We start from the raw sequence: 24,896 nt of genomic DNA on the forward strand, positions 1-24,896 counted from the left end.
GGTTTGGACAGCTTTCCATCTGCCACCTCTGCATAGTGTCATCTGTGGTCTTGTAGTTATATTGGCACAGGAACAGCAGATAGAGATTCACCCGTGCCTGTGAACTTAAATGCTGACATTTATTTTGTTCGGGGTTGGTTTCCCTCACAAAAATGACATCCAAAAGGTGTTGCTGTCCAGAACCCATCCTACTGTTCCTTTTAAAAGGGACATCACTTCATCTGAAGCGGTGTCCGCACGCCTTGAGAAAAAAAAAGCATTTAATGCCAGAAAATATTTCAAGAGAACTAAGGTTTGAAGATCCCAACATCATTATTTTTTTTAAATTTGAAAAAAATAAAATTTAGAGCATCCAATTCTTTTTCTTCCAATTAAGGGGCAATTTAGCGTGGCCAATCTACCTACCCTGCACACCTTTGAGTTGTGGGTTTGCGACCCACGCAGACACGGGGAGAATGTGCAAACTCCACACGGACAGTGATCCAGGGCCGGGATTGAACCCGGGTCCTGGGCGCCATGAGGGAGCAGTGCTAACCACTGTGCCGCCGTGCTGCCCCTCCAATATCTTTATTAACCTGTTGTTAACTGAAGGACCCTAATGCTTAGGTACACTTTTTACAATATTATGGCCTGTAACCTCCAAGCTCCGGGGCAGCGTAACTGGGGTTACCCCGAAGATGCGATGGGGAACCCAGTTCAAACTTTCAATGGGCAATTTCCCTGCATTGGGAACCGTTTGATAGTGTGATTTAAATTGAAAGCTTCAGATGGTTCCGACTATGTTACATTAAAAGTTACCCAGAAAAAGTTAGAAAATTAGACCCCCCCCGCCACCCCACACTAGCCTCTCTGACCCCCACTCCCCCACAGACCATCTGACTACAGGCAAACCCCACTTCTGACTACGCTCCCCAAAGCCCCAGGGTTAACGTGGGACTGGGTACGGATGCAAAGGAATACATGACCTAAGTCTAGAGGACAGAGTTAAGACACATGTCGAGAAGCAAGCATGGAATTAGCTCTTAAGTTAAATCTTAAACTGTATATCTTGTAAGGATTCTTTTGTTAATCCGTCTGTCTCTTGTTTTCTCCTTTTAGTTATTTTGCAATTTCAACTTTTGGACCTGGACAGTTAATGGGACCTATGCCTTTAAGATGGACTTCACCTTTATTTTAAAAAGAAGAACCTCAAGCAGGTTGTGCTGTTTGATCTGACATAAGTAATGACTCATCTTGATGGGCTTTGCTGGCAGCCAATGAGCTGTTTCAGATTGCCGGGCCTTAGCTGATAATCTATGCTGTTTGGTGCTGAACATTCTGGAATATTCCTTCCTTTGTGAGACCGTGTTTCCAGTTTTAGTTTTGTTTCGAATTCAAGAGCTGAAGGAGGCTCTTTGATATTCTCTCTCCCTGAAATGGTAAATATCTCTCAGACATCTGATTTGAGTCTGTTTTAGAACATAAGAACTAGGAGCAGGAGTAGGCCATCTGGCCCCTCGAGCCTGCTCCGCCGTTCAATGAGATCATGGCTGATCTTTTGTGGACTCAGCTCCACTTTCTGACCCGAGCACCATAACCCTTAATCCCTTTATTCTTCAAAAAACTATCTATCTTTACCTTAAAAACATTTAATGATGGAGCCTCAACTGCTTCACTGGGTAAGGAATTCCATAGATTCACACCCCTTTGGGTGAAGAAGTTCCTCCTAAACTCAGTCCTAAATCTACTTTCCCTTATTTTGAGCCTATGTCCCCTAGTTCTGCTTTCACCCGCCAGTGGAAACAACCTGCCCGCATCTATCCTATCTATTCCCTTCATAATTTTAAATGTTTCTATAAGATCCCCCCTCATCCTTCTAAATTCAAACGAGTACAGTCCCAGTCTACTCAACCTCTCCTCATAATCCACCCCCTTCAGCTCTGGGATTAACCTAGTAAATCTCCTCTGCACACCCTCCAGTGCCAGTACGTCCTTTCTCAAGTAAGGAGACCAAAACTGAACACAATACTCCAGGTGTGGCCTCACTAACACTTTATACAATTGCAACATAACCTCCCTAGTCTTAAACTCCATCCCTCTAGCAATGAAGGACAAAATTCCATTTGCCTTCTTAATCACCTGTTGCACCTGTAAACCAACTTTCTGTGACTCATGCACTGCACTAGCACACCCAGGTCTCCCTGCACAGCGGCATGCTTTAATATTTTATCGTTTAAATAATAATCCCGTTTTCTGTTATTCCTACCAAAATGGATAACCTCACATTTGTCAACATTGTATTCCATCTGCCAGACCCGAGCACATTTACTTAACTTATCCAAATCCCTCTGCAGACTTCCAGTATCCTCTGCACTTTTCACTTTACAACTCATCTTAGTGTCATCTGCAAACTTGGACACATTGCCCTTGGTCCCCAACTCCAAATCATCTATGTAAATTGTGAACAATTGTGGGCCCAACACGGATCCCTGAGGGACACCACTAGCTACTGATTGCCAACCAGTGAAACACCCATTAATCCCCACTCTTTGCTTTCTATTAATTAACCAATCCTCTATCCATGCTACTACTTTTCTCCTCAATAAAGCAGGAAGACATTCTATGAGACTGGAAACCAGGTAAGGGTAAAATTCAGGCTGAGACAACGCTTAGAGGTTTGAGGTGAGACAAAGAAAATCTTAAGAAAATCCAGTCAAGCCATCAGTTGAAAGCAGGGTCAGTGGGGAACTCTGGTCTTATCTCAGAAATGAAAAGTCATTCTGGTGTTGTTGGGAAAAAATGAGAATTACACAGGCCTGAGGCTGAGGGAATTCTACAGCTGGGAGTTCTGACTGAATGTTACTGCCAGAAGATCCTCCTTAGCGATCCAACCAGTGGTTCCAAGCATTCTGCGTCCTGGGAGGAAAGCCTGGTGCTGCAACAACTTTTCACTTGTGTTGGGACTTTGGGGTCTGTGTGGCTTGAATTACCGTGCACTAACCCAGGGTGTCATAACACTATGTATACATTTACAAGTAATTAATAAGACTCAGAACCTCTTCATGTGAACTACTGAACTGCACACATCTTACAACACACTTGACTAATTTTATTTGGTGACAAAATTATTAGGTCTCATGCCATTGCCTTTGGATGAATGTAGTATCTTGCGATGCCCGTTTAATACAATTTTGTCCAATTTACTAGAATACAATGGGAAATAACCGTGGTCAACTTACTTGCTCATAAAATTTGTTGTGAGCGACATAGTACTGGCCATCAAATGATTCTTCTGTTATCAGAACCTGCTGCTTCTCACCAATCTGAAAAATCAATTTGATCACATTTTAGCAAAATAGAACATGGAAAAACAAGAATTGCAAGAGCAATTCTATGCAATTTAAAACCTAAATCACTTATCACAGGAATTGATTTTAACAGAGTGAATTCAATCCTTTTCCATGTCGTAGTTATCTTCGAAGGCAAGCATGATACTGGATGGTAATATCAAAATCTACAATGGACTTGGGCAGTTTAACAACAGCTGGCATTTTTCTGGCAGCATTAATGTTGAAAATTCTCCCAAGGCGTTTCCACCAAAGAATAAAGAAAGAATGGACACTGAATCAAACGAGATAGTAGCTGATAGACAACATCTTAGTCAAAGAAATGGGTTTTAAGGGAGCATCTTTAAAGAGGAGAGTAAAAGATGTGATGGGAGCAAATTCCAGAGGTGGCTGAAGGCACAGCTGCCAATGGTACGATATCAGCACGGGGGAATGCACGAGAGACCAGAATCAAGGAAGCATAGTTTGGGGGATGGTGTATGATATGGGTAAAGGAGTTTCGAGGCAGCAGAGGTTTCGATGAGCTGAATTTTATCGAGGTTGGAGGCTGGTCATAAAAGCACGAGAGTGAATGAGTCTGGAGGCGATAAAAGGCATGAATGAAGATTTGAGGAGCAGATGGAATGAGGGAGGATCCGAGGTGGATAGTGTTATAGGAATGAAAATAAAAATTTTCTATGAAGGAGTGGATATGGGATCAGAAAAACAGTGATGTGCATTTCAACTGTCAGCGCCTCTCATCAACTTCCTGGAGAGTTAAGTGTGATTCATAATTTTACCAGTCTTTTGACAAGTTGACTACAGAGGCAGGAGGGGCTGCAATTGGCAAAAAGATAAACCACAGTTACATGGTATCCATCATACAATTCCCCCCCAACAAACACCAGCGATCTGCACGGCTCCCATAATGGGAGCATTAGATGGCTACTAAACATAAAAAGTCACCGGTAGTCCATGAAAGTGTCCTGGCGCAACCTCTGTGCTGCACAGTCGAGCCAGGCCGCCCCTCCTCTCCTTCAATATTGGCTTCTAATCTTCCCTCATCCCCTGTCCTAGGACCAGGCCACAGGAACCCAGGGGGCATCACCAAGTGACCCACAAGTCCAGAACAGAATACACAGTCAACACACAAAACAGGCCTTTAAAAAACATCCACAGACTGCTCAAGCAAGCCCTCCTGCATCCTCAGTCTAGTAAGGAGCGTACCAAAATCCTCTTCTCACCACACTCCAGGTAAAAGAGAATGAACTACCTTCTACCTTCCCTCCAGAAAGCAGCAAGTAAGCCCGAGGTGAAGAGGCAGCAGGCAAGCAGAAAAGGCAGCAGGCAAGCAGAAAAGGCAGCAGCAAACAAACACTCAGCTACAGCAGCCTCCAGGCATCTGGAAGTCACCAGTGGAAGCAAACACAACCTGCAGCTGTGAAGTGCTCTCACAACTAACAAGGCCAATTCCTCATTAGCAATAGCCTTCAGCTGTGCAGCCAGAGGCTGTTCATAGTTAAAGGGAGTGAAATTGAACTTCAGCATTGAAGACACAGCAGGGCTCTGTCCTGGAAGTGTTTAGTAGGACAGACAGGCTGAAGCGGCAGCTTGTCAGTTATGGGTTTCCACAATATTTAAAGTTGGCTTGAAGGCCTCATAGACGCAAAGCCCTTCACCACCCCCACCTCCCCACCCTCCAGGGGTGACTCCTGACCTGGAACACTTCAGCCCCCCCGACCAAGCCCAACCCTCCTGAGGGGTCCCCATGCCCCCCGAGCACTGGGACAGCTGCTCCGGTGCCCATGAGCTGCATGCCGGAAAACGGAAATGGCTAATCACCTTCTCACTTCCCCTCCGATTCCAGCTCGCTACCGTCACGTTTTAAAAAAGGAATACCGAACGTCGCCCGCGTGATTTCCTGCCGGCAAAATGGTTTGCCATTTTTGGTATCCAGTGTTATAACAAGAGTTTGAGTAGACGAGGGTAATCCCTAGAAATGTGGTGATCTCTGGCTTGCTGGGCTTAACGGTCTTCTAGTATTGTTAAACATTCTTCTGGTACAGTTTAGTCTGATAGTTTTAAAGTGTCGGAAATCAAAACCTATTTTTGTTGTTTTGAAATGATACCCAAATAAATGCATTTATTGTGTAACATCTATATACTCCTTGCCTTTCAACATCCCAAGCTGTGCATGTTGGGCAATTCTGATCACATCCCTCACACTACAAGTATGGGGGCGAAACAACATGATCATTAACATTTTATCAACTAGAAATTATGGCTTGATAAATCTCAGCAATTATGTGGCAATTATTAATCCTTCAGTGGAGATATCATCAAGCATCGGTGACACAAGGCACCTGAACATTTTGTGCCAGTGGTGACAATGACGGTCGGATGGAAAAACGGAACAAGAATTGAACAAGATCACACAACCAATTGAACAGTATATATTGTTAAGAATAACAAGTATCCTGGAGTGATTTCAAAGCTCCAATCTAATCGCAGGTGACTGGTATGGATAATTTCAATGTCATTTGATGCACTGTGAGCCTCTAAATTGGATTACTACCTTGCACTCTCTGAGATAATCGCTAAGCAATCTGAACACCAAAATTAGACAACTGTAAAGGATGCTATTCTCTAACCATAATCAAAGTCTTTGATTAGATTACTATTTTGCAGTTAGTTCCATTGAGTCATTATAATATATAAAATTCAACTATTTTCTGTTGCCTCCTCTCCAAATTATGGAGTGATGGAAACCTAAACAACAACAGTTAAATGCCCAAGTCAGAACAGAAGTACCATAATTACAATGAAAAACCACAGCATATTGCTGTAGGTTTATCAAGTAAGCGACTTCTTCACTCATGTGAATTGCTGACTGTTGATTTTTTTTTTTTCTTCTTTTTTTAAAATTTAGAGTACCCAATTATTTTTTTCCAATTAAGGGGCAATTTAGCGTGGCCAATCCGCCTACCCTGCACATCTTTGGGCTGTGGGGGTGAAACCCACGCAGACACGGGGAGAATGTGCAAACTCCACACGGACAGTGACCGAGGGCCGGGATTCGAACCCAGGTCCTCAGCACCGTAGGCAGCAATGCTAACCACTGTGCCACCGTGCTGCCCATTGACTGTTGATTTTTACCTATTGTTCTCTCCCACCCCCCACTGCCTGCTCTTTATTGTTCAGTCCAGGCCTATACATTGTTTTACTGTCAATTTGCAGCACAGAAAAGAATCCTCAGTTGAAAAATGTAACGTGTCACTTTTCCTTGAAAAGCATGTTTTTAAAAAATCTTATCCTGGTTTTATTACATCAACTTGCTTTCTGCGGTACCTTACTGCAGTAAAAAGACGCAAAGCATTTCAAAGGAGCATCAGTAAACTAAATCTGACACTGAAGTCAGAACCTTCCATTTATGAGAAGTGCAGTGATGGGCAGTTTCAGTGGCACCCATTTCGCTGCTCAAAATGGCAGGAACAAGCGTCCGTTCTGCGCTTGGAGGCTCATTAATTATGCACAGATGAAGTGGGATTACAGAGATAGGGTGGGGGCGTAGGCCTAGGTAGGGTGCTCTTTCAGAGGGTCGGCGGGCTGGCTGGCCTCGTTATGTGCTATAGGAGTTCTAGATTTCTATCTCTCTCCGAATCACCATTGGGCCCGCAGCCAGTTTGTCCATTTGCCGTTAGCTGCTGGAGCCGATGGTCCGGGTGCCATATTTAAACGCCAGTCGAACACATACATCTCACTCTGTCCAGCCCACCTGCCTCCAGGAGACCATTACAGATGTCTTCCATCCAGAAGAAGGCCTCCAGAAGAGGGCTGCAAGCCTCCAATAGAGGGCAGCACATTGCTTCATCCACCAGGCCCTCAAGATCTTGATCAGAGGGGTGCGGGTGCAAAGACCTGTCTTGCCACACAAAAGGTTGCTGCATAAGATAAAGATGCATGGCATTAGGGTAAAGTAGTAGCATGGATAGAGGATTGGTTAATTAATAGAAAGCAAAGAGTTGGGTTAAATGGGTGTTTCTCTGGTTGGCAATCAGTAGCTAGTGGTGTCCCTCAGGGATCCGTGTTGGGCCCACAATTGTTCACAATTTACATAGATGATTTGGAGTTGGGGACCAAGGGCAATGTGTCCAAGTTTGCAGATGACACTAAGATGAGTGGTAAAGCGAAAAGTGCAGAGGATACTGGAAGTCTGCAGAGGGATTTGGATAGGTTAAGTGAATGGGCTAGGGTCTGGCAGATGGAATACAATGTTGACAAATGTGAGGTTATCCATTTTGGTAGGAATAACAGCAAACGGGATTATTATTTAAATGATAAAATATTAAAGCATGCCGCTGTTCAGAGAGACTTGGGTGTGCTAGTGCATGAGTCACAGAAGGTTGGTTTACAAGTGCAACAGGTGATTAAGAAGGCAAATGGAATTTTGTCCTTCATTGCTAGAAGGATGGAGTTTAAGACTAGGGAGGTTATGTTGCAATTGTATAAGGTGTTAGTGCGGCCACACCTGGAGTATTGTGTTCAGTTTTGGTCTCCTTACTTGAGAAAGGACGTACTGGCGCTGGAGGGTGTGCAGAGGCGATTCACTAGGTTAATCCCAGAGCTGAAGGGGTTGGATTATGAGGAGAGGTTGAGTAGACTGGGACTGTACTCGTTGGAATTTAGAAGGATGAGGGGGGATCTTATAGAAACATTTAAAATTATGAAGGGAATAGATAGGATAGATGCGGGCAGGTTGTTTCCACTGGCGGGTGACAGCAGAACTAGGGGACATAGCCTCAAAATAAGGGGAAGTAGATTTAGGACTGAGTTTAGGAGGAACTTCTTCACCCAAAGGGTTGTGAATCTATGGAATTCCTTGCCCAGTGAAGCAGTTGAGGCTCCTTCATTACATGTTTTTAAGGTAAAGATAGATAGTTTTTTGAAGAATAAAGGGATTAAGGGTTATGGTGTTCGGGCCGGAAAGTGGAGCCGAGTCCACAAAAGATCAGCCATGATCTAATTGAATGGCGGAGCAGGCTCGAGGGGCCAGATGGCCAACTCCTGCTCCTAGTTCTTATTATGTTCTTATTATTATGTATCCAGAGATGGGTCCAGGAAAAACACCTGCCTCACCTCTCTGGCCTGGGAGGCGTGACTGGTAATCACTCCAGAAATGCCATCCAGTCCAGAAAGAGGGTGAATAATCTCATCCACTCCTCCAGAGTAAGCAACCCTTCAACTCCCTCCAATATCAAACGCTCATGTACTCAAGTGGCTACTCTCTTCAAAGATCTCACATAACCAGTAGCAGGAGACACATATCACCACTCATTGTCTCATGGTCTTCTTCCATTCAAACATGCGTTATCCCTTTGAACGGCTTGTTTGCCAGTGTTTCATGCAGCCTTATGGGACTCCAGCTTCCCACCCTCAAACTACTCTCTGCCTTCCATCGTTCCCCATCCTCCTCCTTGCCCCTCAGTCTTCCATCGTGGCCCCTCTCCCCCTCACAGTCCATGTACAGATTTCCTTCCCCTTTGTGTTTGCCTTTCCCTTCCCCCCCTCACAGCCTGCCTTCCCTATTGCCCCCTCTTGTGATCATTATCTCCACCCTCCCTTTACACCCCACCTGTTTCTGAAAGTAGAGTTCTGCCTAAGTACCACAGCACAATGGTGTACTTTGAACAACCGTGGCAGCCAATGAGAGCAGAAGATCCCTGCACTCCCCAACTCTATGTCTGCAATATTGGTCAGTGTCTGAAAGTGGAGGCCTGCATGAGGACCACAATACAGTGGTTATCTTCCAACAACATAGTCAAAGAGGAGAAAACTAACGCTACAACTCTAGCAGTGTGGCATTGCCCGCAACAAGACTGGCGCAGCGGTGACAGGTAGGCTACGTATGTTGCACTCACCTCGCAGTCACAAATGAACGAAGGTCTGTCGTGTGCACATCACTCTTACAGACAGATTTCAGGCTGATGTAATTTCCCTCGCTGGCATGACGGAAGATTGAAAAGTGTCACACAATTACAGCGAGCAGCTATCTTAATGATCATTCATGAGATGGTAATGATTGCAAATGGCATTCACGTCACTAAGCAGCAGGATAACTGACCCACCACTAACCCGCCATTGAGTTGCCGACTTTTTGCCTGCCGCTGGATTCTCCATTCCCGGCTGCCACGGGTGAGCAGTATGGGAAAATTCCACCCCGAGTGACATAAAGAAATTCTCGGGGAGGTGACCAAAGCTTGACGAAAGAGGTAGGTTTTAAGGAACGATTGCAAGGAGGAAAGGTGGAAAGATTTGGGGAGGGAATTCTAGAGTTTAGGACCCAGGCGCAGCAACTAATTGAACAGCGATCAAAATTGGAGAAGCACATGAGAACAGAATTGGAGGAATGCAGAGAATTGTGGGGCTTGGTTACTGTTAGGAAAACAAAAGCAGTTTCAAGGGATTTGTATTTGTATGGGCAAACATTAGAAATAAAGGATAGGTTTAGGTGGGTTTAATTTAATGTTTCTGTGCCTGGAAGGGATCCCTAGCTAGATTCATGCAGGACAAAGGTGTTTGCATGTGTGGGGTTTGGTTTCAATTACAACTCGGATTCTATTGTGCTTAGAGAGGGCTACGGTGTGAAAAATAAGTAAGCCAAAAGGTATTGCTTCGCAACAGGAGGCCACTTCCCAGAGAGAGAAAGCTTTCCTTTGTTCTTATTTTTAAAACTAAAAGCCAGATCAGTTGCAGATAGAGACGGAGATGAGACATCTCTCAGCTCTAAGCAGGAAACGCTGTACGATGGAGTAATGCGCAAGAAAGCAAGCTCCAGACAAACTAAATGATGATTGGTTCGAGAAACCTGGAAATAGAACAGGATACTGTTCATGGGCATCACAGATAAAGCTGAGAAGGAATCGGCTGGTGAGAAAATAGTTTTCTAAAGGGTTCCTAAGTAATCCTGAAGGTTTCTAAAGTAATCCTAAAGTTTGGAATGTCATACTGCAGTCTGCAAAACAAATTTTAAAGTAATTTGAAAGACAGTATTAGTTGGATATTAGAGTTTGTGTTATGGTGGAAGTCATTGGAGACAAAGCAATCCTGAAGGTTGGTGTAAAATCCTGGAGTGGATTCGGTGATAAATGTAGAGCAGAAGCTCTGTTCATAAGAGTCTTTTGGAAAATGTGGTCTGGATTTCAGAATACAAACCGCTAACGGGGAGCATGATTATGATAGAAGATTTTAAAGCTTGTTTTGGGGGATTAGAGTTTGGAAACTCTGACATGACAATCATCTAGGGGGATTCTGAGGAGACATTCGCTGACATTCATTTGGGGTTTCAGAGCAGAGATGTGTATTTGACCACAGCCAATCGGTATGACTTAAAAAAGGGACTTTGTGTGACAATGAGACAATTGTAGCTTCAAGTGTACTTTGTCATCTGCGTTAATCTTAAAACTCATGTGTAATTGTTAAGTGAATAGCAATTGGAATCATAAAATTACAAGAGTTATGTTTAAGTAATTTGTTTTTGAAATTATTGGCAAATGTCACATTTCCTGATTAAAACAACTGAACAGTGAACAAATCAGCATTCATCATTAATTCGATTTAACCATGTCATTAACAAAAATGAAAATAAAGAAAAATGTGACAGCCAATTTCTTGCTCCATGTCTTCACTTAAATAATGCCAAAGCTGAGACTGAACTTTGCCAGAGCACTTGCAAGTGTATAATTGAAGGAATAAATATGGGTGTGGCGAGTTCTGAATTTTGGAATCAAGACTGCACTCAGATTTTGCAATTTGTGAGCATGACATATAGCAATAACTATGAATACGATTGTAGTGAAGGCTTTTCCACCATGACCCACATTAGAAAGTTTCAAAATGAGCAAGCATCAATTTGAGTGACCATACTGGCATACAACTGGGCGGCACGATAGCACAGTGGTTAGCACTGTTGCTTCACAGCGCCAGGGACCTCAGTTCGATTCCTGGCTTGGGTCACTATCTATGCGGAGTCTGCACGGTCTCCCCGTGTCTGCGTGGGTTTCCCCCGGGTGCTCCGGTTTCCTCCCACAGTCCAAAGATGTGCGTGTTAGGTTGATTGGTCACGCTAAATGGCCTCTTAGTGTCCAAATGTTAGGTTGGGATGTGGTGGAGGCATGGAAGTAGGTAGGGTGCTCTTTCAGGGCCCGGTGTAGACTCAATGGGCCGAATGGCCTCCTTCTGCACTGTAAATTCTATAATTCCCACAGCACACTATGACCACTTCTCCTAATCTCAACTGTAGGTTCTGCCCACTGCCTTTCAGTCAGATCCAAGCTCATGCTCTGGTTAAAAAGCCCAAATTTGTAAGGAGTTAAAACCAGACTAGAAGATTCGCATAGCTGGACGAGAGAGAGAATCTTCAAGAAAACTCTCGCTGTTAAGGACAGTTTTGGGGTTACAAGTGACCAGACTGAGGAAGGAAAAGAACAAAGTAAACCCTCAGGAGATACAAATCATTTTGCATTGGTTCCAGGAAAATTGAATGTCTTTGTCAAGGACAATGTAAATGTATACCTGCAAAACAAGGGGGTGGGGTCCAATTGTGTTAAAAGTAGAGGGCAAAGGTCTGTTCTGTAATAAAGTATAAGGTGCCTACAAAAATAGTGTTTCACTAAAAATACTGTTTTACTCCGTTTGTTCCAGTAAGAGTCTTATAATATGAAATCTTGTTGAGTCAAGCTTTCAGCTATCAACTCAGTATTTGAATTACTATTTAAAAAAAGTTACTATGGTTTCTATGGGAACGTAACACATTTCTGGTAACAGAGTGACTCAAAGTACTTATTCTAAATGCTACTTGCAAAAATTACCCCAAGTCATGATCATAGGTGCTTTGGAATTGATTCAAAATTTCAGATAACCAGAATTAAGAGCTTAATGTTCTGGGAATCCAATTTTGAAGTGCCTTGCCAGTTAATTCTCCACTTTGAAATCTGAGATATTCAAGAGTAATTTGGGGCATGTATTTAAATGTCCTTTGGTTGAAGTTCAACTGTGGAATTTTGCCACAGTGCTCACCAATGTGATTTTCAGTCAGCGATTGAACAGTAAAGCACTTCAAGTAGAATCACTAGTTCAGTGCTTTGGACCATTCTTTTGATGGCAGGTAAGAAGAATGGAGTCATTTAGATCTTGGTGATATAAAACTCTTTAACGGAAAAATTCTGTCACATTATGTCAAATTCAGAAATATTCATGTACGGACTTTGATGCTTGCCTAAAAAGAAACCAGTCCTTTTTTCTTTATTCTTTCCTTGGATGCGAGCATCGCTGGCAAGGCCAGCATTTGTTACCCATCCCAAATTGCCCTTGAACTGAATAGTTTGCCAGGCCATTTTAAACAGCAGTTAAGAGTCAACCATATTGCTGTGGATCTCATGACCCAGAGCGTTAGCCTGGATCTCAGAATTACTACTCCAGTTACATTGCCACCACACCACCATCTCCCATGATTTGACCAGTTAAGAGCCTCAATTTAGGCGAGGGCAGGCAGGCAGGCAACCCGAAATTGTAGGTGGAAAGTTTCCCACAGAGCTGCAGACACACTCATGGGGAAGCATAAAACTCTGAGTCTGAGTTACTGAAACTGTGCTTGATGATAGTGCAAAAGCATGTTTAAATGGAAGGAAATTTGGTCAAGATGTAAAATATGCTGCTGATTTTATCCCTCATCCACTTTTTCTCACGATCTAATCGTTGTAAAGTTGATCCTTTTCATGGTACTCCTGGGGTTGTGGGGAAGGAAGGCTATTTGACATGCATCCAAATCTCATGTACTCAATCAATGAAGATTCTCCCACTCATACAACTTAGTGTTCCAATTTAGGTTAAAACAATGCAAATACAAAGATTTCTGAATGCACAACTGAATGATGGTCTCCGTATCTTCAACTTCAGAAGCAAATTAAAAAAAACTCTTTCAGCTATATATTGCGGTGGGCGGTTAGTTCAGATGGCTGTGTAGTTTAGAATGACGCCGACAGCATGGGTTCAATTCCTGTTCCGGCTGAGGTAGACTTGGGGCCTATGTCCTTGCCCAGTCCTTGAAAGTGAAGGCAGTGGCAAACCATCATTGAAAAACAGCCAAGAAGGACTTCCGGTTGCGGCTATGTGGAGCTAAGCCGCACGTTTGGCAGCTCCCGCCAGGAACGGACCTTTGGGCTCTTTTTAGGGCCCCCAGCGGCACTTTTTCGACGGCTCCCGATGTGGGAAGGTGATAACAACATTCCCCCAGCGGTATATGGCCTGGACCAGGAGTGGGGCGAGTAAAATAGCGGTGGCAGCGCCAAAGCAAAAACGGGGGAAGAGGCACAAGATGTCGACCGGCGGAGACCTGGAGGCAGTGGCCGCAGGAGCAGCAGGAGACTCTCCAGCTCTGCTTCCGGGAGCTCAAAGCGGAGCTGCTAGAGCCGTTGAAGGCTTCCATCGATAAGCTGATGGAGACTCAGCCTGCCCAGGGGGTGGCAATTCGGGAGATCCGACAACAGGCCTCTGAAAGAGAGGATGAGGCCTCAGCCCTCGTGGCAAAGGTAGAGATGCATGAGGCGCTCCATAAAAAGTGGCAGGAGCGGTTCGAGGAGCTGGAGAACCGGTCGAGGTGAAAATATTTGCGGATCTTGGGCCTCCCGGAGGGGCTGGAGGGGTCAGACTTGGGGGCCTACGTGGTCGTCATGCTGAACTCGCTGATGGGAGCTGGGTCCTTCCAGGGGCCCCTGGAGCTGGAGGGGGCCCACAGAATTCTGGCAAGAAGGCCCAAGCCGAATGAGCCGCCACGGGCGGTGCTGGTGCGGTTTCATCAGTTCGCTGACCGGGAGTGTGTGCTCAGGTGGGCCAAGAAGGAGCGGAGCAGCAGGTGGGAGAACGCGGTGGTACGGATCTACCAGGACTGGAGTGCGGAGGTGGCTAAGCGGAGGGCCGGGTACAACCGGACGAAGGCGGTGCTACATCGAAAAGGAGTAAAGTTCGGCACGCTGCAGCCGGCACGTTTGTGGGTCACCTACAGGGACCGGCACTTCTACTTCGAGTCCCTGGAGGAGGCGTGGGCCTTCGTGCAGGCCGAGAAGTTGGTCTCAAACTGAGGGTTGGGTGCGGGGGACTCTGTGTAACTGTGTTATCTTTTGAGGGGGGGTTTTCTGTTTAATGTTGGTTCTATGTTGTTTTCAGGGTGAGTGGGGCGTTGTCTTTTGGGCTTGGGCTCAGTGGATGGGCTCGAGGAGGGGGGCAGACTGGCTGTGTGGGGAGCTGATGGTGGGAAGGGGGGCCGGGGCCCCGCGGGGTATGGGGGCGACAATGGGTGTTCTTCTAGAGGTGGTGGGGCAGACAGGAGGAAAGCGCGGGCTTTTTCCCGCGCTGAGGGCGGCGGAGCCGGAGCTGGTAGCGCGGGCTTTTTTCCCGCGTGAGAGCAGGAGGGGGAGAGCCTGCTCGTGGGCACTGGGGAGGAGGGGCAGCCCCACATTGGGAGAGGTCGGAGGAGTGGCGGGAGTTACCGGGGTCAGCAGGCTTACGGGAATACTATGGAGGGAGTAACGCGGCTAGGGGAGGTCCTAGCTGGGGGGGGGGGGGGGGGGGGGGGGGGGTGTGTACCGGGCTGCTGCTGGAATGGCCAGGGAGGAGCTGAAGTATGCAGAGGGGGTCGAGTCGGATGTTTGCCACCGTGGGAAATGGGCCGAGTGGGAGGCGCGGACCTGTGGCGGGCAGAGGAAGGGTTATGGCTAGTCGGCAGGGGAGGGGGGCAGGGAACCCCCTGATCCAGCTGATAACCTGGAATGTGAGGGGACTGAACGGGCTGGTGAAACGGGCCCGTGTGTTCGCGCACCTGAAGGGCTGAGGGCGGACGTGGCCAAGCTCCAGGAGACACACCTGAAGGTGGCGGACCAGGTTAGATTGAGGAAAGGATGGGTAGGCCAAGTGTTTCATTCAGGGCTGGATGCAAAAAATCGAGGGGTGGCGGTCCTGGTGGGAAAGAGGGTGTCGTTTGAGGCGTTGAACGTGGTGGCGGACAGCGGCGGGAGGTTTGTGATGGTGAGCGGCAAGCTGCAGGGTGAGCGGGTGGTGTTGGTCAATGTGTACGCCATGAACTGGGACGATGCGGGTTTTATGCGGCGCATGTTGGGCCGCATTCCAGATCTGGAGACCGGGGGCCTGATAATGGGGGAGGGATTTTAATACAGTGTTGGACCCGCCACTGGATCGATCCAGGTCCAGGACGGGTAGGAGGCCAGCGGCGGCCAAGGTGTTGAGGGGGTTCATGGATCATATGGGAGGGGTGGATCCTTGGAGGTTTGCGAGGCCAAGGGCTAGGGAGTTTTCATACTTCTCCCATGTGCACAAGGCCTATTCCCGGATCGACTTTTTCATTATGAATAGGGCGCTGATTCCGAGGGTGGAGGACGCCGAATATTCGGCGATAGCCATTTCAGATCATGCCCCGCATTGGGTGGACCTCGGGTTGGGGGAGGAGAGAGACCAGCGCTCGCTCTGGCACTTGGAGGTGGGGCTGTTGGCAGATGAGGAGGTGAGCGGGCGGGTTCGAGGAGGTATCATGAGGTACCTGGAGGCTAATGATAATTGGGAGGTCCGAGTGGGGACGGTCTGGGAGGCACTGAAGGCAGTGGTCAGAGGGGAGTTGATCTCCATTCAAACCCATAGGGAGAGGAGGGAGCGGAGAGAGAGGGAGAGGTTGGTGGGGGAGCTGGTGAGGGTGGACAGGAGATACGCGGAGGCTCCGGAGGAGGGATTGCTGAGGGAGCGGTGTAGTCTTCAGGCCAAGTTTGACCTGCTGACCACTAGAAAGGCAGAGGCTCAGTGAAGGAAGGCACAGGGAGCGGTGTATGAATATGGGGAGAAGGTGAGTAGGATGCTGGCGCATCAGCTCCGCAAGCGGGATGCGGCTAGGGAGATTGGCGGAGTCAAGGATAGGGGAGGAAATATGGTGCGAAGGGGGGTAGACATCAATGGGGTCTTCAGGGATTTCTATGAGGAACTGTATCGGTCTGAACCCCCAGCGGAGGGGGTGGGGAATGGGGCGCTTCTTGGACCAGCTGCGATTCCCGAGGGTGGAAGAGGGACAGGTGGAGGGATTGGGGGCACCGATTGAGCTCGAGGAGCTGGTCAAAGGGATTGGGAGCATGCAGTCGGGGAAGGCGCCGGGGCCAGATGGGTTCCCGGTCGAATTTTATAAGAAGTATGCAGACCTGTTGGGTCCCCTGTTGGTTAGGACCTTCAACGAGGCATGGGAGGGGGGGGGCTCTGCCCCCGACTATGTCCCGGGCGATGATTTCCCTGATCCTTAAGCGGGACAAGGACCCCCTGCAGTGTGGGTCATATAGGCCGATCTCGCTATTAAATGTCGACGCCAAACTGATGGCCAAGATCTTGACCACGAGGATAGGGGACTGTGTGCCACGGGTCATTCATGAGGATCAGACGGGGTTCGTGAAGGGGCGACAGTTGAACACCAACATACGGAGGCTCTTGAATGTTATAATGATGCCGGCGGTAGCGGGGAGGCGGAGATAGTGGTGGCGCTGGACGCGGAGAAGGCCTTTGATAGGGTTAAGTGGTACTTGTGGGAGGTGCAGGAAAGGATTGGGTTTGGGGAGGGGTTTGTCAGATGGGTAAGGCTATTATATGATGCCCCGATGGCGGGCGTGACCACGAATAGGAGGAGATCGGAGTGTTTTCGGTTATATCGAGGGACGAGGCAGGGGTGTCCCCTGTCCCCCCTGCTCTTTGCGTTAGCAATTGAACCCCTCGCTATGGCGTTGAGGGATTCGAGGAACTGGAGGGGACTGGCGCGACGGGGGGAGGAGCACCGTGTGTCGCTCTATGCCGATGATTTATTGTTGTATGTGGCGGACCTGGTGGGGGGAATGCCGGAGGTGATGAAGATCCCTAGGGAATTTGGGGCGTTTTCAGGATACAAGCTCAACCTGGGGAAGAGCGAGCTGTTTGTCGTGCATCCGGGGGACCAGGAGGAGGGGATTGGTAGGCTCCCACTAAAAAGGGCGGAGAGGAGTTTTAGGTACTTGGTAGTCCAGGTGGCCAGGAGCTGGGGGGCCCTACACAAACTCAACCTTACAAGGCTGGTGGAGCAAATGGAGGAGTTTAAAAGATGAGACATGTTGCCGCTGTCGCTGGCGGGCAGGGTGCAGTCCGTCATGATGACTGTGCTCCCGAGGTTTTTGTTCCTGTTCCAGTGCCTTCCCATCCTTATCCCGAAGGCTTTTTTCAGGAGGGTCAACAGGAGCATTATGGGGTTTGTGTGGGCGCATGGGACCCCGAGGGTGAGAAGGGTGTTCTTGGAGCGGGGTAGGGATGGGGGGGGGGGGGGGGGGGGGGGTGTTGGCGCTGCCCAACCTCTGTGGGTATTATTGGGCTGCTAATGCAGCAATGGTGCATAAGTGGGTGATGGACAGGGAGGGGGCAGCATGGAAGAGGATGGAGATGGCGTCCTGTGTGGACACGAGCCTGGAGGTGCTGGTGACGGCGCCGCTGCCGCTCCCTCCGACGAGGTATACCACGAGCCTGGTTGTGGCGGCTACCCTCAAAATTTGGGGGCAGTGGAGGCGACACAGGGGGGAGGTGGGGGCCTCGATGAGGTCCCCGATACGGGGGAACCATCGGTTTGTCCCGGGGAATATTGACGGTGGGTTCCTGGGTTGGCACAGGGCGGGTATTAGGAGGTTGGGGGACCTGTTTTTAGATGGGAGGTTTGCTAGCCTGGGTGAGCTAGAGGGGAAGTTCGGGCTCCCCCCGGGAAACATCTTCAGATATATGCAGGTGAGGGCGTTTGCCAGGCGGCAGGTGACGGGGTTCCCGCTGTTGCCCCCGCGTGGGGTCCAGGACAGGGTGCTCTCGGGGGTGTGGGTTGGAGAGGGGAAGATTTCGGAAATATACCAAGTGATCCAGGAGATGGACAAGGCCTCGGTGGAGGAGCTAAAGGGTAAATGGGAAGAGGAGCTGGGTGAGGAGATTGAGGAGGGGACGTGGGCGGATGCTCTAGGAAGGGTGAACTCCTCCTCTTCTTGTGCGAGGCTCAGCCTCATACAGTTTAATGTGCTGCATAGGGCTCATATCACCGGGACGAGGATGAGTCGGTTCTCTGGGGGCGAGGACAGGTGCAATAGATGCTCAGGGAGCCCAGCGAATCATGCCCATATGTTCTGGGCATGCCCAGCGCTGAGCGAATTTTGGAAGGGGGCAGCGAGCACGGTGTCGAGGGTGGTAGGATCCAGGGTCAAGCCAGACTGGGGGCTCGCGATATTCGGCGTTGCAGGGGAGCCAGGAGTGCAGGAGGTGAAAAAGGCCGGTGTTCTGGCCTTTGCGTCCCTAGTAGCCCGGCGGAGGATTCTTCTTCAGTGGAAGGATGCGAGGCCCCCAAGCGCGGAGGCCTGGATCAATGATATGGCGGGGTTTATCAAATTGGAAAGGATGAAATTTGCCCTAAGGGGATCAGTTCAGGGGTTTTTCAGGCGGTGGCAGCTTTTTCTAGATTTCCTAGCAGAACGATAGGGAAAGAGGCCAGCAGCAGCAAGGTGGGAGGGGGTCGTCTCGGTGGTTAGGGTTGAAGGGACGTGTACATATGTTCTTTGTTTACGACGGGCGTTAATCTATTTTTTCTGTTTTGTATTTATGGGGGGGGGGGGGGTTTGTTCTCTTTGGTTTTTCTCAGTTGTTAATATATATAATTTGTTGTTATTAATATTTTGTAAAAATTTGAATAAAAATTATTTAAAAAAAAAAGAAAAACAGCCAAGAAAATAACTAAGGATGATGCATTAGCAGACAATAAGTCAAGAACCTGCCTTCAGGCAAAACATGTGAATGAATGAATGCTATGCACTGTGGCAGTTTTCTTATTAGGATTTGTTCCAGAGTTTAATTCATATTAAATTTACATCAAAACAAAACTTGAAAGGACACTGCTCTTTTTTGATGCCTCTGGAGTTTCACAGTTATTTTACTGATATAATACAATCATGAAGAAGATACCTTAACCTATATCTATGGAATATATAATTAATTCTCAGGATGTCACAAAAGCCGAAACAACCAGTAACAAGTTGAAAATAGAGCTTAATGCAAAAAAGACATCTTTCACAACCTCAAGACACCCCCAAAAGCACGTCAGAAATAAGGAAGTACTTTAAAAAAAAGTAATTTCTGTTGTAATGTAAGTGCTAGCCAATATGTGCACAGAAATATCTTGTAAACAGCAATTAATAAATGACCAGGGAATGGGCGGTATGGTAGTACAGTGGGCGGCAGGGTAGCACTATTGCTTCACAGCGGGTTCGATTTAGGGCTTGGGTCACTGTCTGTGCGGAGTCTGCATGTTCTCCCCGTGTCTGCATGGATTTCCCTCCGGGTGTTCCGGTTTCCTCCCGACGTGCTTGTTGGGTGAATTGGACATTCTGAATCCTCCCTCAGTGTGTCCGTGCAGGCATTGGAGTGTGGCGGCGAGGGTATTTTCACAATAACTTTGTTGCAGTTAATGTAAGTCTACTCGTAACACTAATAAAGATTATCTGATTTTCTCCATTGCTTCAGGGATAAATATGGACCAGAAGGTAGTGGAGAACTCTTCTGCCCGTCTCAAAATTCATGCCGTGGGATCTTTCTACCTCAGAAGGCAAATAGGGCTTCAGAATATCATCACATTCAAAGTTAAATCATAGAATCATAGAATTTACAGTGCAGAGGGAGGCCATTCCGAGCGTCGAGTCTGCACCGGCCCTTGGAATGAGCACCCCACTTAAGCCCACGCCTCCACCTCATCCCCGTAACCCCAGCATAGTCAATCCACCTATCCTGCACATCTTTGAACCGTGGGAGGATACCGGAGCACCCGGAGAAAACCCATGCAGACACGGGGAGCAAGTGGAAACTCCACACAGATAGTCACCCGAGGCCGGAATTTAACCCAGGACCCCGGAGCTGTGAGGCAGCAGTGCTAACCACTGTGCCGCCCTTAAATGTATGTTGGAGTGATCTGTGGAAACTTCTTCTGGTCATTGATCATCACTTCCCGATAATAGTAGGAACAGATTGAAAAAGATCAAATCTATATTCGGCCTCATGCAGGGGTAGAGATTCTGCTTTGGGAGCAATCAGCAATCCTTGTGCAAATGTACCCATTCTGCTCATTCTTTTTCTTGAGTTTCAATTGAAACTCATTTGCAAAATCTGAGACCCATACATCTGCAACAACAACTTGCATTTATACAGTCTCTTCCAGGGGCATTTCACAGGATCATTATGAAACAAAATTGCAGACCGAATCACATATAGGGACATTAGAAAGATGACCAAAAACTTGGTCAAAGGTTTTAAGATATGTTGGGTAAGCTGGGTCTGCGAGGACTGCGTTTACTGCAGCAGTGAGAGAGACAGGCTTCTAACACTTGAAGAAATGCAACTCCATTTTATTGAACTCTTAACTATCATACATACTTTAACTGTGGGTTGACACTATGCTGACTTGACTGGAGACCTGAAACTAACCTGACCAGACTATCTTACTACCACATGGTGTATGTTCTAGTTGCTGCTCACGAGCTCTGACTGTCTCAGAGACTGGATCCCAAGAGAACGAAAAACTAGTGCCTCTGGCTTTATTGTGGAAAGTTTCATAGCTTCAGGCAGCAGCTGAAGGCACGGCTGGCATTAGAGGAGCAATGAAATTAGGGGACAGTTACCGGCTCAAGGTACCAGCAACTCGGGCAGTCGCCCGGGGCGCCATGTGCTAGGGGGCGCCATCAAGGAGTGCGTGACCGGCGTCAGAGACCCGGCGCCGCGTAAAAGACTCGGGTCCCGCGCATGCGCAGTTGGGCCGGTGCCAACCAGCGCATGCGCGGTGGCCGCCCTCCCCCAGGCCGCCCCGCACAAACATGGCGGATGGATCCAGGCTCGCCGGTGGAAGAAAGGAGGCCTGCCGACAGAGAGACCGGCCCGCCGATCGGTGGGTCCCGATCATGTACCAGGTCACTCTGCCCCCCCTCCCCCCTCGGGCCCCCCCGCCCCCCCCCCCCCCCCCCCCCCCCCGAAGGGCGCCGAAGTTCAGCTTGCCCGGGGCGCCAGCAACCCTAGGGCCGGCGCTGTTAGGGGATGTACTAGAGGCGAGATTCAGAGCAGCACTGAGATGTTTCCAAGGGCTGGGCTTACAGACTGAGTGGAATTAAAAACTTTCTATGCATCTCAAGTTTAAAGGAAAGTCCCCCTTCGAAAAAGTATCACAGTTAGAAACTTTTTTTAAAAAAAAGTGCATATATTGTTAAGAACCAGTATTGTTTGTCTGGTCAGATTTCAATTTCTACCAAATTTAAATACTAAACGACTTTGAAAAAGTCTTTCCAATTCATCCTACAACGTGTAAGTCACCAAATTTAACAGAAGTCTTCAGATTTTGGAAAAGCAGAATGCAAATCATCCAGTCCAAAAAATCTCTGCCTCCTGCTGTCAGCTAGCCCCGCTGTGTGGGGGGGGGGGGGGGGGGGAGAGAAGCAAGACGGATTAGCTAGAAGTTGAAAGCAGCCAGGCTTCTAATAAGACTTTATTAGCATAACAAAAGAGGGAGCCTCAGTCTATGGGCAATGCATCTCATTATGGACAACTGAATAACAATTACTCTGTCCGCCCATGAATAGACTCTGCCTGGTCTTGAAGGCATTTGAAACAGGGTCAGTTTAATGCACTTTTTTGGCCTGATGTACATGCTTCAGGGTAAATAGCCCACAGGTTTAAACCCATGCACCTGCATCTAACAGTTTAATTATGATACAGTGCGCTGTCACTCTGATGCTCAAATAAAATCTTTCCCCAGTCAAATGTATCAGGGTTCAGTACAGAAAACCCCTCTAGTTTTGTGCTGCTGAACATTGCACTTGTAGTAAGAGGCAGTGCTGGCCCAGTATAGGTGATTATTTGCAATGGCATATGGTTGCATGACAGCAGTATCATCAAGGGCTTGCATGAGAATAAAATGAGGGATTAATTAAAAGTGATAAATGCGATAAAATTCTGAATGTTGCTTCTTAAATGCATATTAAGCAGAAATGAGCTGAAGCTGTAGGTTTATAACTAGCAATATTTCATAACTGTTTGCAAATAACATGTTTCCTACAAATGAGCACTTCTGTTATTTTAAAACATTAATTAACTTGAAATAGTTTAACCTGCAAAACACACTAAATGCAAAAACAGCATCAAGAATAGACTAAAGTGGCTTTATTGACTGAGTCAGGTTGCAGTACCAGGCTCCTGTAGCAAGTGTATGGACAAACAGGACAATTTCGGACTATTTTAGACTGCACCGCGGGGTCGAGACAGGGATGCCCCCTCTCCCCACTGCTGTTTGCGCTGGCTACAGAGCCGTTGGCAATTGCTCTGAGGGCCTCAAGGGGCTGGTCCGGGGGGGTGGAGCACAGAGTCTCGCTGTATGCGGACGACCTGCTTCTGTATGTTTCGGATCCAATTGAGGGGATGGAAGAAATCATAGGAATTTTAGGGGAATTTGGCCGGTTTTTAGGGTATAAGCTTAATATGGGGAAGAGCGAGATGTTTGTGGTCCAGGTGAGGGGTCAGGAGAGGCGACTGGGGGAACTGCCGTTTAGATTGGTAGGGGACAGTTTCAGGTACCTAGGTATCCAAGTGGCGCGGGATTGACCGGCTACATAAACTGAACTTGGCCCGGTTGGTGGATCAGAAGAAAGATGATTTCCAGAGGTGGGATGCGCTCCCGTTGTCTCTAGCTGGTAGAGTCCAAACGGTGAAAATGACAGTCCTCCCGAGATTCCTGTTTGTATCTCAATGTCTCCCCATCTTCATTCCGCGGTCCTTTTTTTAGCGGGTCAATAAAGTTATAGAGGGCTTTGTATGGCAGGGCAAGTCCGCAATGGAGGAGATATGTGGGAGCAGTGGGAGCATAGATCTGGTCCCCAATCTGCGATAATCACCGGTTTGCCCCGGGGAGGATGGACGGGGGGGGGGAGGGGGGGTCCGAATATGGCAGTGAGCGGGGATTGAGAGGATGGGAGACTTGTTTATAGAGGGGAGCTTTCTGAATATGAGGCCGCTGGAGGAGAAGTTTGCATTGGCGGGGGAAACAAATTTCGATATCTGCAGGTGCGAGACTTTCAGCGCAGACAGGTACTAACCTTCCCACTCCTGCCGCTAAGGGGGATTCAGGACAGGGTAGTTTCCAGAGGATAGATAGGTGAGGGGAGCGTTTCTGACATTTATAAGGAACTTATGGGATCAGAGGAGACGCAGACCGAGGAGCTGAAGAGAAAGTGGGAGGAGGAGCTGGGGGGAGAATTGGAAGAGGGCCTTTGGGCAGACGCGTTGAGTAGAGTCAACGCGACCGCAACTTGTGCCAGACTCAGCCTGATTCAATTCAAGGTTGTTCACCGGGCTCACATGACAGTGGCCCGGATGAGCAGATTCTTTGGGTGGAAGATAGGTGCGCAAAACGTGCGGGAGCACCAGCGAACCATGTCCACATGTTCTGGGCATGTCCAAAGCTGAGGGGATTTTGGCAGGGTTTTGCTGACGTCATGTCCAAGGTATTAAAAACAAAAGTGGCATTGAGGCGATTTTCGGGGTGTCGCAGGAATCCAGGAGGAGAGAGGCAGACATTCTGGCCTTTGCTTCCCTGGTAGCCCGGAGACGGATACTATTAGCTTGGAGGGACTCAAAGCCCCCGAAGTCAGAGACCTGGCTATTGGACATGGATAGCTTTCTCTGTCTGGAGAAAATTAAGTTCGCCTCGAGAGGGTCACTGTTAGGGTTCGCCCGGAAGTGGCAACCGTTCGTCGACTTCTTCGCGAAGAATTAATTGTCAGCAGAAGGGGGAGGGGGGTTAGGTTAGCGTAGATTCGGGGGTTAATTAATGGTGGGACCTGTTGGGGAGGGAGGTGGTATTTGCACTATGTTTATATTTTCATGTGGATTGTTTATATTGCTGCTGTTGCAATACTAAAAAATACCTCAATAAAATGTTTATTAAAAAAAAATAGACTAAAGTGAAAAAGACTGGAATTTCTATAGCATCGCCACAACCTCAAAGCGTCTTACAGACGCTGAGTTGTGTTTGATGAGTAAGCACTCTTGTAGGAACCGTTATAACCAATTTGAGTATAGCACGGTACCACAATCACCAATGCGGCAATGGCCAGATAATAATGTGTTTGAAGTGATGCTTGTTAAAGGATAAAGATTATCAGAACACCGGGCAAAACTCCTGTGCTCTTCTTCAGAATAGTATGACTGGGCATTTTACCCGAGGGGCCAAAATGGGCCTTGGTTCAATATCTTAACTGAGAGACAGTGCAACACTCCATCAGTACTGCACTGGGAGTGTCAGGCCGGATCTTGTGTGGACGTCTCTGGAGTGGAACTTAACCCATGACCACCTGACTCCGAAGTGAGGGTAATTGAGAGTCGTATCAGCCCAGTCATAGCTGGCAACAAGGGGGAAAAACTGAGGAGTTCAGGAATGGTAGAGGACAATCTTTGCAACGTGCAAGGGTTGCC

At 47.8% G+C, this 24,896-nt stretch overlaps 1 protein-coding gene across 4 annotated transcripts in view; it reads right to left on the minus strand.

Moving 5' to 3' along the window:
- The window catches only part of cdkal1 (CDK5 regulatory subunit associated protein 1-like 1), a 781,965-nt gene that overhangs the window by 36,263 nt on the left and 720,806 nt on the right, over positions 1–24,896 (minus strand). For all 4 annotated transcript variants that reach the window (XR_005460641.1, XM_038796964.1, XM_038796963.1 and 1 more), the window contains one exon: positions 3,219–3,302. Coding sequence is in view for 3 of the 4 variants with exons in the window: in XM_038796964.1 (XP_038652892.1) it covers positions 3,219–3,302 (84 nt within the window). In the remaining variant the exon portion in view is untranslated. The remainder of the gene's footprint in view (positions 1–3,218; positions 3,303–24,896) is intronic.

This window comes from Scyliorhinus canicula, chromosome 5, assembly GCF_902713615.1.
Source record: "Scyliorhinus canicula chromosome 5, sScyCan1.1, whole genome shotgun sequence".
NCBI classification, from domain to species: domain Eukaryota; kingdom Metazoa; phylum Chordata; class Chondrichthyes; order Carcharhiniformes; family Scyliorhinidae; genus Scyliorhinus; species Scyliorhinus canicula.